The following is an 18134-nucleotide window of genomic DNA, read 5'->3' as shown; positions in this document are numbered from 1 at the left end:
CAAAGTTGAAAAACTTAGCCTAATATTTATATATATTTTAAATATTAGGCTAAGTTTGTTAAATTTTCGTTGGAGAGAGTGCCACTGAGCAGAGGACGCTATTTGTCTGTGAAGTTGCCAAAAAATCGCGTCGAACATACGAACACAGAAGAGGTAAAAAAATTTCCGTTTTAGCATTTAGAACACGCTAAAAATCGAATTTGGCGGGGTCTTGACAAGATCTGTCAGCTTGCCCTGGTTTTCGCTTAGCCTATGTATTTTATTGAAAATAAGCCGCGGGCCGGATTAAACTGCTTGGCGCGCCGATCCGGCCCGCGGGCCGTATGTTGCCCACGTCCGTTCTAACGGATCAGGTGGTTTACCAAAGCCGCTCGCAACAATGGAAATTAAATGTAAATTACGCTTTGATCAGATCAGTTCAGCGCAGCTGTAGTGTACTGTAAACGGGTCTTTAATGACTCAACAGTGAATTTGAAAGTTTGACGCCTGAGTGGTGGTGCGTCGTAACTATTTTTATTTATAAAGTGGCTATTTGACCATAGAATACTAATTAATTAGTATTCTATGATTAAACTTGATCGGCCTTTTACGCTTGTATCCATACGTGATTATGCATTGGTTAAGGCTTGGGAGCCTTGGGCTTTCGGTCAGGGTTGCCAGATTGGCCTTTTTAAGGCCAAATTCCTTGAATTTGGCTTTTTTTAGAGTCGGTTGGCCTTAGAAATTATACATTTGGCCTTAAATTTGGCTTTTTTTTATTTGAAATCCACTACAAGTAATAAAATATCGATAAATATGAATATTATAGACATCATTTTAGAATTATAGGGTCAACTCTCAAAACTTGGTGTACAGAAACGCAACGTGTTCACTTTTTAATCTATACGCTTTCAAAATTCAGTTGCTGAGCAATACCTTTAAAATTACCGTTATTGTGATGCTTTGTGATGAGTACATAACATTAATGATCATAGACTTGTTACATCATCTTCTTGGACACACCAAAAGTGTGAGAAATCCTTTTTGGTTTTTCACAAAAGAATCTCGTTTGTAACAAGTATATTAATTAAGGTGGTAATAGGCTACTCACATAGTCCTAAATACAATGATGAATTTAGCTTGATTCATTGATGACATTTTAATATCGATTGCTTTCATATTTGGCGTTCTTATAAAAGTGTTCAGCTCTTTGGAATTTAACTAGGATAACAACCATAATAATAAATATTATAAATATGTATAGATGCAGGTTAAGTTATCTAGTTTTATTATTTTAACCTAACCTATTTAATATATAGGCTACACTTAAAAAGCACAATTTGTATTTATTATTGTGGTTATTCTAGTTGACTTCAAGCTTGCACAAAAACTATAAATTTACTGTAATTTCAATTTGTAGCTGGTGTCAGTGTATTATATTTACTTATTATTATATTTTACCCCTTTATGTTGAATACAAAGGGGTAAATATTCATTTGGCCTTTTTTTTGTATTATTTTGGCCTTAAAACCTTTTCATAGTCTGGCAACCCTGCTTTCGGTTGTGTTTCAGTGTTTCTTAATCAGGTGAATAATCAGGTCAATGGTTCACCTATGGGTGAATAAAATTTTTGCAGGGCTGAACCAATCAAAAGGGGCGAATAAGACGACTAAGACGAGATAGTTTATCATATCATGAGAGAAGGGTGAACAAAATCTGGAGAAAGATGCTAGGGGTTAACAAAACTAAAAAAAGTTTAAGAAGCACTGTGTTAGCGTATCACATTTTTGTCTAGGAGTTCATATTGCTAAATACAGACAAGTGTTACTGCGTTGCAAGTTGTTTCCATTGAAAGCAGAGCTTACTGAATATTACGTATGTACAATAAATTTATAGCGACCTGTTAATATGCTTTGAAAATCCATAGCAGCTTGACTATTACCTTTAAAGGTGGTGCCTCCTAGTTTATATCGTTAAAATTTGAACTTGTTGGCTCAACAGTTAAGGGTTAATATCGCTGAATATTAATATTTTTGAATATTAATTTTTTTTCAATATTTTTTGCTAAAAGTGTGATTGCTGGAAAGATTTAACCAACACAAGGACTGTGTAAAAATTTCATGTCTGTATCGTCACAACTTTCAGAGATGTTGCCCAAAACCTATTCCAGCGCGCCAAGTTCGCGCAGATTAAAATTACTATTACCTTTCAATTTCCAAGTTTTGCATAGTTTGGGTGGATTATTCCTATATCAATTTTAATTACTTTGTTAGCTGTGTAAATAGCCTTAGGAAGTGCCTAGGGCTTAGGCTATTTGCCTGAATCACTGTTTTACGCATAAATATAATACTACTGAACCCACCTTAAGGCTAACTTGCACCCGTACCTAAATAATAATGCATTGATTTTAAAATTATTTCAAGGCTTGGTAGGATGTTAGACCGTCAGCACCTACAATTGTGAAGTGGTTGGCTAAGAGGAAAGCAGCATAAAAGTTAAAGGAAACTGGGTTGCTGATCTTTTATGCATTAATATAATAATCCTTGCTAAAGTTGAAGGTGCACCTCAAAACTATAACATATAGAAAAATTGAAAGCATATTCAATTTTTGGGGGTGCAAGTTAAGTCTTTTAAAAAAATGCGGACGTGCACTTTTGCCATATTTCTAAGTAGCCTATTCCGACGTATAAATCACAGAATTTTGGCATTGGATTTCAGGAACAAACGTTTTTTGACAAAATCTTTGGCGGCAACAATTTATGGAATGCAGTTGGTCAAGTTAGGAACACTTTTTTGGTAATAGGATTTTAATTTCCCTGAATTTAACATTTCATATTGTGAACCAAAATAATAATGCTGTAGCCTTTAAAGGATTTTAATTTTAAACCTAAAAGTTCAATTTGACGGTAAGCTATATAATGATCAAACATCTGCGAAAAAGATGGGTTCTCTCTGCAATCTTTCTAACATCACTATGCTATTTTGCATTCAACATATTTCCTGCTGTTCCTGTAAAAATGTCTAAGGATCAAAATTTGTTACAGGTAAGCATAAAAGTATCACTTTAAAATGAATACAATTACAGAAAACCGCTTTATAAATATGCACATTTAGTTATACTTTTGTTTTTTTAAATACAGTCCATTCAGCATTTCCACAATCCATTTATCATTTTTATATACAAGTAAACACATAGTTGTATAAAAAATTAATAAAAATTGCATGTCAGATATATTATCTTAGGTTGCAGAGTATCACCTAAAAGCGGAAAGCATACTTCGTTCGTTAAAATGGCACAAACCAGAAAAAATTGATCCAAAGAATGACACCAATATGTATGTTAATACTATTCGGGAATGCCAAAATTCTTTACAAGTAAGTTTGAAAAAATATCTATTTCAACTAATTATATTTAATTAACCAAAAAACAGGCAACTGATTCTCCAGCAAAGTAGCAACAACTTCATGGTATTTTATTATAGGGGAAGTTACTTCTTGCTGATAATGCAGGCTATGTCTGTAAAAGGGATGATATTGACAATTCAGGTTGTTGTGATACAAGAAGTGATGAAACCATGAGGTAAGGTGTTTACTTTTGGTTAACATTCAGAATTTACATTTGATGATATTTTAAAATGTTAAAGCACTGTCGTTATTAAACTGGAAGTCTTTCTTTTGTGTGTATGAACTATATGGATGTCTGATAATAGCAGACCAGAACCGATAATAGCAAGTGGTAGTATGGGTACTTGTTTGATATTAACATGGTACCAGTTCCAATCTGATGCCGAATTGATATAGAAATATTAGCAACAAAAACTTGAATTAATTGAAAATATAATCTAAATAATATTTTAGTTTATATACATTTATTAATTATGAAACTATTATTTTGCATATTAACTTAATGTGATGCAAATACTCAAATTTAGATCAAAAAATGGGTAAGTTGTTTGTTGTACAGGAAAAAGTATATCATATTTTGTACTAAAATATCGGCCAAAGTATCGACCTACAGTTAAACGATATATCGGTAGAAGCCAAATATCCGGCCGACATCCTCCTAAAGGACATCCCTAATGGAAAAATCTTCATATTTCCCTACAAATACTTTAGTCTTTTTAAGTTAAAATATTTACTTGCTGTATCAGATCTTTATCTTGTTTAAAATAAATAATGTTAGATTTTTCTCCAAGAAATATCCACTTCACAATTTAAGTTTATTGTTGTAATAAATGATTTTCTTAACAAAATATGTTATGTGTGCAAATTTAAACAACTTTTCTCTTTGTTCTTTCGTTATTAATCTACGTACTTCTACAATACATAGTTAATATTTCAGGTATGTCTGTGACTCATGCAAAGTCTCCAATTGCTGTTCCATATTTGAACATTGTGTTTCCTGTTGCATGCAACCTGAGAAGAAGTCATTGTTGGAGAAAATCGTACGGGAGGCATCCAACACTTTACAACAGGTTTTATTATTACTTTGCCGACCAAATTTATTAAACAAATACATTATTTTTTCAATTGAAATAAGATTATTTAGTATTTTTTAACACATGATTTCCAAAATCATTGATAATTCTTTCAATTCTACAAAGTTGGTTAAAGATTTGTTGAAGTGTTGAAGCATTATTTGGTTAACAAAATAAGTTTAATTATAGAAAGTGTAATAGCCCTATTACACATAAACGCCCATTAATCACCTATTTTTATGCTAATTTTTAGTCCTTACAAAAATTAATTTCTGCCAGATGGTATATCTCTCGATTCATGACCAGTTTGAATTGTGCCTGTCCAAGTGCCGTACATCATCGTCGAGTGTGCAGCACGAGAACTCATACAGAGATCCAAAGCTCAAGTATTGCTTCGGCAGATATGCTCCCGAGTTGAAACTGAACTGAGGGAGTTTCACGTTGTGCCTGTTGGTAACTTTCTTAAGATACTGCCTGATGCAAAACGGGGTACCAAACGGGATTGGTGCTGCTTCACAAACAAATAAACTGGGTTTTCTTTTTAAATTGTACTTAATTTATTAAGATAAACCTTATTTAATGAAGTGCATTTCAAGTGTCCACTTTTATGTGTTATTTTAGCTCTCTACACCATGGGTTAATATAATGAGCTTGGCATCAAACCCAGGCTGTCGACAGATGAAAATAATAATTCTGATCATTTTATTATGCTATACAATAATACAAATCTATATTACTCTAATTTGAAGTTGCTTGTACTAACAGATTGAGCAAGCATTGGCGTGTGGTTGTTTCTCGACTCGTTCCCTTCTAAGCCTGCCTAGCTTAGTTGGTAGAGCGACGGTCCCGGCTTGACCGGAGGTCGTGAGTTCGAACCTCACTGCAGGCTAGTTGTTTTTCTAGTCTGCCCTGCTTGCATCATTGATCGACAGATTCGGTGAAGAGTCTGCAATGGCTTTCGGTATACTATATTACTCTATTTAGATTTTTGTGACAAAGAAACAATTATTTATTTTTAAATTATCTAACTTTCTTTTTGTTAAAATTATTTATACCGTTAGTTCACGACCTGCCCTCGGCAACACATTTTAGTTAACCCAAAAGTCATAGCGTCATTTTTTTGTCCCATTCATGACATTGCCGTTTGCAGTCACATGAACGCACTAGGTGTTGTCGGGATAGTTTAATTCTGTAATTAATCCTAAAATACTTTTAAGTATACTTTTACTTTTTTCCAAGCCACTTGGAAGGTATCTTAAGACATAATACGATATTATTGTTAGTAACAACTGTTATTTTCATTTTGTATATAAGACTTCACGCAAATTCTTGTAAAACACTTTCGATTGATTACTGCTTTCTTATTTCTCTCGTAATGCAACACTGCCCAAGAGCTTGTTTTCAAATCACTGTGCAGTTTTTCTTGTAAAAATGTCCACCTTTAACATAAATACCGCAATTTAACAGATTTAGCTCTTTGCAAATAATTGTTTTGTGATTAACATTTATCCCTACCATACCAATTTTAACTTATTTTGTTGATTTCCAAGAATTTTTATTGGCAATGGTAACATTAAATTTGTTTATCTTTCTTATTTTAAAAATATATATTCATTCCTTAAAACTGGTAAGATTTATATTCCAAAGGATGTCGATCAAAATAAAAAAGGGTGCAGACCCTCCCTGATATGAAATTTATTTCAGATCCTTGGAGATTTATTTACTACAAGCAAAATGTAATTCCACTTTAGATAAGTTCTTTTTTAACTGAACTGAGAAAAACAAGCTAGTTAAATCAACGAATTTTTGAATAATTACCAATTTAAAAAATACACTTTAAAGTTACGCAGTATTCCTATGCATTAAATTGAACAGTTTCCACTTTATGCTAGGGAAATACCGACGTTAAATCGAATAGCTTCGATATCCTTATTACGTCTTACTACAACCTCAAACAATTCTGCTCCAAAATCGAATAACATTATGACAGTGTTGTGAAGTCTTTGTTTTCAACTAGTGACAGGAAAACTTTTAAGGTCCTTTTTTAATGTATTTTTTTGTTGTTCCTTGTATTTTTTGTAACTTATATACAGTGATGTAATGTTTTCAAATGGCTTGACTTGACGTAAGTATTTTGGGTAGTATGACTTGACTTGACTGAAGTCAATTCACAATTGACTAGACTACGTCATTTACAATATCGACAGGACGTATGTTATAAGTGGGGCGATTATTTCTTGACTTGTCAAAAAACGTCATTTGACAAAATTTACATGTTAGGTCAAAATTTGTCAAAAATATTTCAATTTAAAATCTATAAAAATGCCCATAAATCGTTTACAAAATTAAAAAATTATAGTATTTCAACTGTTTACACAACATTTTCCTAAAATAAACAGCGTTTTTGTTTTGTTTTTCAAATCACAAAAATATCAACTTAGCTTTTTAATAACTTTTGCATAAATTCAAAAATATAACTGATTTATGTTCGACTGGTAGCGCAAATTCTTCTAATCGTGGCAATAATGTTGAACTATTACTAATGCATGCTTTTATTTCTCAAACATTTAAACACACCTTCAGTGTTTTCTGGATTATCTAAGTCTAATCGAATATAGAATGTTATTGCGCAGTTCAGAAGTCATACGAACTGATATTAAAAAAGACTTCAATGAAGCCTCGTTTGTTGCTAAAAGTAGTCCACGACAGGGCTTGTGCAGGGCTAAAACTAATTAAGTTTGAAGACTGAGGCTGGGTTTCTGCTATGATTGAATCCGGCTCCGTTTGTTAAGGTTGATCGAAGGTTGCTTGAAAGGTTGCGTGTTCTGACAGTTTAGCCACAGCAAGGTATTAAACGGATTTGAGTTTATTGAGAACATCAGAACGGCAATCAACTTACAGGAATAGCTTAACGTCCATGGTACAGTACTAACACAGTCCAGCATAATAAAGTCTGTCCGTTACATTATTTCAGTTGGTTAAATTGTCCAGATCAGTTCCAGTTACGATTTACTGATTTCGTTAAGATCCCGTCTCGTTAGGCTTTAGTACACCTCGCCTGGCCATGAAGGCATTTAGCAGAGGCGTGTTAACAGGTAACGTCTCCGTGTTACTTGTTTATAGACACAGTCAAATGTTTATCTGCGTTTGCGTCACGTCATAAAGTTGTTTGTGAGAACAAATAATAAGATTACCCCTACACTTGTCAACCTTTTTCGTGATGGTCCACTCTTTTAACGTCTCCTCAAAACCAGGGCTGTGGAGTCGGTTAAAAATAACCCGAGCCCGACTCCAGTCAAACGTGCGATTTCGTCGAGTCCCGAGTCAGGCCCTGACTCTACAGCCTGTATTCCGCCAATTTACGTACAGTAACTAAAACAATGTGTATATTTAGCAATCCGCTTATAGGGGTGTCGTATAATTTATTCACTTACAACACACGGTTGGAAAATATTCCACAATATGATATTCAACAATGTCATATTAGTTTAAAAGTGTAGTACTACGCACGTCGGACTCGGGACTCGGGTAGTTTTACGTGGTCTTACTCGAGTCCCGAGTCCGACTCCGCAGCCCTGCTCAAAACTTATACACCCAATCCACACAATACACAGAATCTGTCTCAGTGATCCTAATCGGAATATGAATGAGCAAGGCTGTAAAGGTATATAGGAAATGTGTAGCCTGTATTTATAGAAAAGTCTTTAGTCATTTATACGAGTGTTGCTGCGAAATTTCTTCAGCCAGTTTCGGTAACTCCACCCTGTTCTACTGCAAAAAGAACCATTACCAACGCTTAAATCAGCGTGGTCCAACAGCAGGCCCGAGTCCGGCTTTTCTGGCCCGCGAACGGATAGTCAGCTTTGCTTCAATCTAGCAATTTCACTTCAGTTTTTGTTTCTTTGTTATTGTAATTGACAAAAAAACTTCATAAATGGTCCTTTGTGATTTCATAACTACCCTAGCTGAACAAAGGTGTAAATTTCATAAAGTTAGTATATATGTCATAGGCCAGCGGTTCTTACTCGGGTGGGCGTGCAAGCATTTCTTAGGAGGACGCGAGCTCCAATTTAATATTTAAATTTTTTTGCAATGATTCAATTGGTTTTCGTTTGGGTTTTACAGCCCAAAGTCTCTTTGAGTGCCATTGCATGTTTTCATATCATCGAAAGTATAACGGCCCTATTTAATTACAATTTCTCTAACTTACAGATAAACGATAAAAGTCATACCCCGTTTAAACTATTTTTTATCCATATTTGATATATGACAACAGGCTAGCAACAGGGGTACTCAAACTTTTTTTGCGCAAATCTATAATGTTTTTGCATTATTGCCGTTGTATTGTGTGTCGTCAAGATAACGTACTGTATAAATCGATGTGTCGAGCACGAGCGAATTATTGTGTGCCCAATGCGAAAAGCCTCCTGAATTTACTAAAGTTTAGCGCCAATTCAACCAATTTAACTCATTTTTTTGGCGCACGACCGACAAAAAAACTTTACTATTTTCAAGTTGTCTTAGTGATATTTAATTGAAAATGCCGAATTGCTTTTCGTTGGGGGGCGAAAGGCATAGGAAAATTACTCAAGGGGGGCGCGGCTAAAAAAAAAAAAAAAAAAAAAAAAAAAAAAATTAAGAACCACTGCCACATATGGCTATGTATAATTTGCCAGCAATAAGCCTAATAATCGCTGTTTAAAAACATTGGCCCGCAAGATGAAAAAAAAAATTGTTTTTGGACTGCGAGGAAAAGAAGTTGGACCACGCTGGGTTAAATTATCAAGAGAAATATTTGGTTATGACATCACAAATAGAATATAATAACTTACCAAGCTGCTTTCACTTTAGAATAAAGTTAAAAGTTTAGATCAGTGGTTCCCAAACTTTTTTGGCTCGCGGCACAATAAACAAGTCTTTGATATTTCGCGGCACACTTTTAATAGAACAACAATAAACTAATTTTACAATCGCCCCTAACACACGATGAACTATATGTAAATGTCTCAATATTATTAATTTGTGATGGGTAGTGTTTTAAGTCTAGAATGCCTGTGTGTATTCCTATTGGTAATACAAATACTCTTTTCGAAATTACAAGAAATTTCGCGGCACACTTTAGCTATCTTCTCTCTTAGCTATCTAACGAAGCTTTCTGTGGTTTGGTGATGTGAGTGATGATAGACGAGCCTCTGCAATAGCTGCTCAATTTTTTTAAATCGTACAATACCGCTTTTGTTGTTGTTAAAGAAAAATGATTGTAGTTTAATCTTAATGGACCTGACAAAAATTAGTGCCTCCCCATGTACGAACCTCACCACACGTCACTGTTATCATTACGTAAAATTTATGAAACAACCTAGCAAATACGTAACAGCATTGTACATTGAGTGCTGGCCTCCGCGCTACGTGCTGATAAATTTGTCGGTATTCGGCTTTTAAACAGCGAGTTTGAAACATCTCTACTTTCCGATTACCTTATTAGCTTTCTGAATGATGAACAGGCGGATTTTAAAGGGTATTTAAAGTTATCGAGGAATTTAGCCTGATGTCGGGCAGTACAAATAACATGAATAGATCACTTTTTACATCGGTCCCCGGCAACAGGTAGGACAGGGCGATCCCTTTTTATGGGAGTTGGTTCCAATCATGTCAGGTGACCTATTTTACCTAAACTTAAAAAAAAGCAATATAAGTATAATACTTACTGTCATCACGAAGGCTCACCCTTCTAGGATGAATCTGCCTTGTTAAAATTTGATATTTCGAAACTAATTTAAAAAATCAGCATTATCCCGATCAATCTTGCGGAGAGTTTAATGCGCAAACTTAAAACAAGTTTGTTCCAATTTATTTTCGGCTCCAAATGGAAAATCGTAAAACGAAATTGAGTGCCAACTGGTCAAGATAGCGCAAACATGATCGATGTGTATTTGTATGCCTATATTCTTGCGCTCGGAATGAAATAGGTAACCAAAATTTTCGATGACAGTTATTGAGCTGCTTAGAAATAGATGGAAAAAACCAGCATACAAATGAAAAAATATTGGCTTCGTGCATATCTGTCTCCTCTCTCATCTCAAAGGACCCGGATACATAATGTGCATAAACATAGGAAACGACAGAATGCTTTGAATTAACGAAAAGGTTCGATACCGTAAGTAAACCTTTTTATGAAGACTATTATTAACCATGGTATATTGAATTATCATATCAACATTACAGGGAATATAAGTCTACGATATTTCTAGACTTATATTCCCTCTACGATATTCAGTAGGCCTACATTTTTGTCTCAAAAAACAAAGAATTTTTAGAACATCTTAAACTATTTTCGGCTATCCCTGGATAATTAATAGGACTTGGGTGAGCCCAAAGACCTATCAATGGTTGACCACTTGAAGACTTTGTAACTAAATTCTTGGTAAAATTTGACAAAGTTAAAAATACTCACATATTAGAGACTTAGGCTGCAGACACCAACTAAATAGCAAACCAAGTGGGATTAACAGGTTTTACAAGTGCCACCAAACGTATTGCATGGGTCGATCTTAACCATATAGCAACCTAAGATTTTGTAACGTGAAAAACAATTAAACTTAAATTTTCGGTAAATCTAACCATCGAGCCATCGTGACCAATGACGCCCTGATGTGGTAATTTGGAATTAAAGACTTGGATAAATGTGTTAAACGGTGGCGATGCATTATAGACTGTAGCAAACGTGTTTTACTTTTATAGCAAAAGTAGTAAATTAAAAAAATAAGTAACTGCCAGGATTTAGTCGAAACTGTGATAAATGTAGTCCGTAATACCGTTCATTTGTTGTTCGGTACCCTAATGGCGGATAAATCCGCAACCCTATAAATTGTTTAATGTTCTGTGCGCGTTTTATTCTAAGTAAGATGGGGTGTATATTGATTAACTCCTTTACTCAACTAAATTGTCAAAAGTCTACTCGTATTAAATCCAAACTGCCGAGTTTGTTTTAATGCCTCTACTAAATTGGAGCTATCTGACATATGCTTTGTCGCCTCTTTTTCTCCCCTGTTTTTTCTTTTTTTTTTATCACACTCGTTTCGTTGCGTCTTTATATGAATAATAATAAATTCAAGAAAAGTTAGCCTTAATTTATGAGAATTAAGTTGAAAGTTCTCAACACAACCGATTACCCGATTGGGAAACTCTTGATATCAACGTGGGCAACTAAAACAAAACGGCTTTTTCTAAATAAAACCTAACAACAGAAGTACAGGGACAAACGTGCAACTCTATGGCTATAAATCAGTGGTTTGCAACCTTTTTGTAAAACAAACTTTTATTTATATCTAAAACTTAAAATATATTAATATAAATTAAATAAATTATTTATATTAATTTTAAGTATATTTTTATATAATCTCGTTCATTGAAATTAAGAGCCATTGCGTCTCTTACAAACGACTGGACATCAGGACGAATGTCATTGTCACAATTGTTAGTTTATCGATGTTTTTTGCTTTTTCTGCCGCCAAATTGGTAGTTTATATTGTTTTTATTCTCCTATTTTTTCCCTTTGACACATAGTACACGTCGACCTCCTTGACAACGTCTCACGAACCCCTTGGAGGCCCCCAGGCTGGAGACGGGGATGCGAGCATTTGCTGCACAATGTGCAAACATTTTAAATAGGCTTTAAAAATGTGCTTTTTCCAGAATGTGCGCACCTTTTGAGATAGGTAATGAAGCACAATTTTACGCCTCTACTTTTAACTGTTTTCCTCTTGCTCTTCATTCTTTAACAATACTCCTCTAACTCTTCTCCGCTAACTATTCTCCCCTAGCTCTTCTTTTCTGATTTTAGTCTTCTCACTCTTCTCCTCTAACTCTTTGTCTCTTACTCTTTCCCCATATTTTCTTCCGACTTTTTTCCTTGACTTTTCCTCTACCTTCTTCCTCCAATATTACTTCTTCCTCTAAACTCTTTTTTTTAACTCTTTTTCGAAACCATTTACAAAACCTTCCTCCAACTCTTCATCCAACTCCTCCCACAACTCTTCCTCCCTATTCATTTACCTCGTTCTTCAACTGTCACTACGACTCTTACTCCTCTTCTTCCGACTCTTTGTCCGGCTCTTTCCTCGATTATTCATTTAACTCTTTCTCTAACTCTCCCTAAACCAACTCTTCCACCAACTATTCCTTCAAATCTTCCTCCAACTCTATTTTTTTTCAAACTCTAACTCCAACTCTGACTCATTCTTCTCAAACCCTTTGTCTTTAAATCTTCTCTAATAACTCTTCCCGCAACTATTCTTCCAACTCTTTTCCTCACTTTCCTCTTACTTTCTCCAATGTTACTTCTTCCTCTAGCCTAAATTCTTCATTTATCTCTTCTTCAAAACCTTTCACAAGCTGTTCCTTCAACTCCTCCAACTGAGACTCCGACTCTAACTCTAACCTAATTCTGACTCTTTTTCCAAACTTCAACTCTAACTCCAACTCAAATAAGTGCGCACTTTTTAAAACCATTTTATAATGTGCGCACATTTTTTCACATTTTCGTGCAAATATTTGCATGTTCCTATTTTGCCTTCCTTGTTGTTGACTTGTTTAAAATGTTACCATGTGGGATACATGGATGTTATATTTTTGCCAATTGAGCTACTGTCAGGCATCAATGGATCACGTTTAGAAACAACTTGTGTACTGTTTGTTGCTGTGTACTAGATTTTATATCTATAAATTCAAAATGGAAAAAGGGTTCACTAATACAAAAAAATCTATAGATTCAAAATTAATAAGGTTTCACCGATACATAAGAACCTTTTAAATATTATATTGTACCAGGGGTGAAGGTAAACTGGAACATTTTTTTTAAATGATGTCACAAAGTTACGTCATAACGAGACGCCTAAAACAAGTAGCCTGAGGAAACAAGATGCCAAGATAGCAATATAAGTCTACTTTTGCTTATTTACGTTCGTGCCCATGCAGCAAGAATTTGATGTCGTTTTATGTCGTGCTCAATTTTTTTCTTTCCCCTCCTGTTTTATTGTTCCGCCTTGTACTGTATCGCTTTATCGCCAATATATCTTACTAGAAAAAAAATAAAAATAAATGGTAGCCATCATTTAGGCACCACAAAACTGACTGTCGACGTTGAAATGTCGTTCTGTGGAAAATATATTTTTTACTTGTTTGTATTTGGTTATTTATGTAGGGACAATATCTGTAATGTAGCTTGAAAATAAATGTCAAATAGTTATTTCCTTACACCCACCAAACACTTACAAGTAACAATAAGGCCAAACAAAGAAAAAATTTCCACACGACTGCTGTTTTGTGCAAATGGCGGTAGTCATTTTTTTAAGATATGGCGCAAAAAATATGACCCACATTGATATGTAAAAATCAATATACCGTGAGGTTATGCTTTCAGTGTTTGTCCAACACGTAAATTTTTAGTCGTCTGTAAGGTGTTTGCTTAATTTTCACCATGTCATGTCTAACATTTATTATCTAAAACTGTTACAAATACGTTTTACTTTTTGGACTCGCTAGCAGCTATAGACTATCAATGAAATTTAACGCAAAAAGCGTGGCGACCAAGAAACTGTTGCAAAACAAAGTGTTTTATTTATTTTACAACCAAACTTTACAGATTACCGTTGGTTAACAGAAGTCAAACAATGAGATTAAATCCATACGATTTTGAGACTTAATTTCGATTTTGAAGCACAATTTCATTTCTGAAATGACGTCACAAAGTAACACAATATGTGCTACCTACAATACAAAAGTCGCCTATAAATGTGCAAATAACACGTACAAAGATAGTCCAATAAATTGCTGAATAAATTAGGTGGAAAACTGTTTCTTTGCAAAAAGTCGCGATGTGAGGCTTGATCGCATAAAAAGGTTGAGAAACTACTTTCGGGTGGTGCGATAAATGTTATCGTTTATCTTATATTTAAAAGTGGCAAAAAATAGTTGAAAATTCCTTTTTTTTAATTTATAGCTTAAAAAATACCCATTCATGTTTATATTAAAACGTTTAATTATCTTAAGTATGCGAATACAACAATTAGTAGCTTGCAATATGTTGCGTTTGTGCTATTTTTTTGTTATTTACTGCTCATAATCGGACGAGTTTACCAATTTTAATAGTGTAAATTTAATTTTTATGACCAAGAATTGACTTCAGGCGCAAAACAAGAAGGAATTTTATTTGGTATGCATAACAATTTTTTCCGAGTTAACGTCACAAAGTCACGTCTTAACGTGACGTAACATAGTTACGTCATACCGTGACGTCACAAGGTTTCGTTAAAATGTGACGTCACAAAGTTATATCTAAACGTGATATCAAAAAAAGTAACCTTATAAACACCACACAGTTCGTTTATTTGGCAAAGGCGGATGTTACTTTCAATACAAAAGCTGTGACGATGTCATCGATTCGCGCAAAGCACAAAACGCCTTGATATGGTTTAAGTTGCCCCAACTTTTTTTTTTTGATGTTGCTACTGGACGTCAGACGCCTTTGGGTTAAAAATGGGCTATTCTAGCAACACAAAGCCTTTTTGGGGGGGGGGCGTGTGGCATGTTGCATTTTTTTTAAAAAAACTCATTTTCATCGTTAGGTTTTTAAGCAATACTATCTTCTGTCAAAAAATAATAAACTTCCGATTTTAACTCGTACACCTAGACAAAAGGCATCCCTTGCATAAACCAGTGTTTCTTGAACTTTTTACCCTGTTAGACACTAAAAAATAATAACAAGATCGCAGCAAATTATTTTTACAAAACCACATAAAAAAACATAGCGATCACCCTAACTATGCGTGGTTAGATATGGTAGGCTAAATCCTATATGAGTTATGTGACCATAGTGTGTATTCAAGTGTCACATGCTTAACTACATGCCTATATGAATTACACGGATAAAATTGTTCTTTTTTATAATTACAAACATTTTTGCGTCACACATGACAATCTATCGTGCCACGTTAGCATTTCACGGTACACAGTTTAAGAATCACTCCCCAAACCTGTTATTGTAATTTTATTCATTATTTAAAAACACCTGAATGAATAATAATTCTTTTAAATAAAGCAATATCACCATATCATTAAAATCTTAATAACGTTAAACGGATCACATTACCACAGGCTACCCCTCCTTACAATGCATGCATAAAACTTTTGACAAAGTTTCGCGATGTTTACTAACAATTTTTAACTTGTTTTAAATGCCACGACATTCGGTAAACATGTTAATATAAATTATAAAGTATTGCTCAAAATTAAAAATAATTTCTTTGTTAAAGTATGTGATTTGTCTTCCAACATGGACGGCGTAAAATTATCTAAAACCTTTGATGATGAATCGCGACATTTTTTATGGTTTACGTCGCAAAAATAAACCTGTATTCGTAAAATAGGCATTACAAATGAGCCATACACTCATTTGTATGTAAAGATTGATTAGAAACCTTTTGCTGTATGTGTTCTGCAAGTTTTGTTTTTAGATTGGTTAGGTATAGAAAATACAGATTTGTAAGACATGAAGAACCGAGAAACATTAAAGCACACATATTTTTATTGTGTAACTAGCTTGACAGGGAGCTCCACTCTGTAACGATTATTATGAATTTCATCGTGGTTTTAATAGCAGGACATTACTACAAAAGTTTACAAAACATAGAACCTCAATTTAAAATATTACAAATTTATGTTGTTTCAAAAAGAGATATGTGTCACTATATAAGTCTGTGATAAGCCTCTTCGTGACGCGCGGTTCGATGGATATCCAATTATCCATCTATGTCTTAAATCAATAAACATAGTATACTTTTTTATGAGTTTGTAAAAGCTTTCAGGTTGTTTAACAGTCATATGCATATCGGTGTCATTAAAGTGAAGCAACGTGTTTTATTGTCGAAATTTATTTGCAGTAGGCCGGCGTATAGCGCCTGTAGAAGGTAAGCTTGCTCACACGGGGCACGGGGCGCGATCATCGGCGAATTAAAGGCGCTCTTCGGCACCGCCGCAGTGCCTTTGTGGCGTCCACCACACAATCCGAGATGAGCGCTAATTGTCTTTAATGGGCATTGTTTTGCTTTATCGGTGCCCTTACCGTTGGCCCCATGTGAAAGGCACGCTGCTTTTCGCTTTTGCGCTGTGCCGACTTCAGCCACGAGCGTCAACCCCTTTCCCACGCGCCCCGGTGCTGTTTCGCGCGGCGATCTCTTGTACGAGTTAAGCCTGACAAGAGAAACGAGAAAAAAATATGCGAGCCAAAAGAAAGTGTACCAGCGATTCCGAGGCCAAGAACGAATCGGTTGTCGTAGTTTGATAGATTCCAAGTGGCGCGCACAGTTATTTTGCACAGGCGGTTCAGCAGAAAGGACCCCGAAGTCTTTGCCCTTCAAGGTTAAAAAAGTCTTACCTGAGCTTTGTTTATTTAATTATTTATTTATATGATGGTAGCATTTGTAGAATTGTCATTTCAATCAGTTGGATGCCTAGTATTTATTATAGTGTCGGATTTACGAAAATGAAAAACTGTCTAAATTTATCAAACAACGACAACTTATAAAAATTCAGTAAAAAAAGTGTCGACATTATTTTTAAGTAATAAATAATACTATTTTAAACTTGTTATCGCATATAAGTTTATGTCATTATTTTGATCGAACGTAAGTCGAAAAACACGAGTACGTCTTAAACAAGTATCACCTATAGTTAATTATCGGGTTTTGTCAAAAACGGTTTACTTTTGTATCACGTTCTTCAGATGCAGTTAGATAAAAAGTAAACCAAAATAAAATCAGATTTTTACGGTAAAAAAACATTAAATATTTTTTGATGCAACTCATTCATCTTTTGTAACAAGAACGCTGAAATCGTAAAGCTGTCTGGCCTATACTGTGGTGCAAATTTAAATGCAACTAAGTTCACCACACAAACAAAATGGCGGATCCGTGGCTATACGAGTACACGTAATAATAATATTCGTTGCATGAAGGTCTTAGATACTAAATAAGTGTTTAGATACTAACGATTCTAACCGACGTTGCAAAGAATAGTATTACCAATTTTTTTTTTTTAAATATTACATGATATTTCAATATGATCCACGTTTGTTTTCAGAAATATTTGGTTTACATTATATATATAAATTTGTGAGTCTGGTATAAGCTGGCAAATATATTGAGAGAAGGCAGAAACGTCTTGCGAGTCGACTCGTTCAAAACTGCGGCTCCTGTTGCGTTAATCTCATGGATTTGCTTAGAAATCGGAAAGCGCTTTCGTTTTAGCATTGTTGGACGGAGAAAGGAGCGCACCAGGCCAAACCAGGCAGATTAGTCAAATCCAGAAGAAGGGAAACATCTTGTACGAAGCATAGTTTTTAAGAAAATTTTCCAATGGGTATCCAAAAGCTGACATGGTTTAGTATTTGACTTGTGTTCGAAACCTTGATAAGATATCGGTACTTATATTCCTAAAAAAAACTGTTCCGTCATTCGACCTTAACAGCAAGTAGGTACCCGCATGTTTATATAGCTATAAATTTTAAGGGGCGCATTTCTTCAATTTTGCCCTCTCTTCGCGACTGGGAGAGATAAGGATAGGTCAACTTGTTTGTTCCAATTAATAAAACAGTTAGAAAACGAAAAACAAATAAATCGC

General features: G+C 34.6%; 1 protein-coding gene across 1 annotated transcript; it reads left to right on the top strand.

Moving 5' to 3' along the window:
* Window positions 1–2855: 2855 nt before the first annotated feature.
* LOC146133129 (SREBP regulating gene protein-like) lies at window positions 2856–6144 on the top strand. The gene is made up of 5 exons (XM_083396950.1): window positions 2856–3023; window positions 3223–3354; window positions 3462–3559; window positions 4322–4454; window positions 4737–6144. The coding sequence occupies exons 1-5, from the start codon at window positions 2898–2900 to the stop codon at window positions 4884–4886; spliced, it is 639 nt and encodes a 212-aa protein (XP_083253076.1). The 5' UTR covers window positions 2856–2897; the 3' UTR covers window positions 4887–6144.
* The last annotated feature ends 11990 nt before the right edge of the window (window positions 6145–18134 follow it).

Source organism: Ascidiella aspersa, chromosome 9 (assembly GCF_963924565.1).
Source record: "Ascidiella aspersa chromosome 9, kaAscAspe10.2, whole genome shotgun sequence".
Taxonomy (NCBI): domain Eukaryota; kingdom Metazoa; phylum Chordata; class Ascidiacea; order Phlebobranchia; family Ascidiidae; genus Ascidiella; species Ascidiella aspersa.
This window is presented reverse-complemented; position numbering and strand designations above follow the sequence as displayed.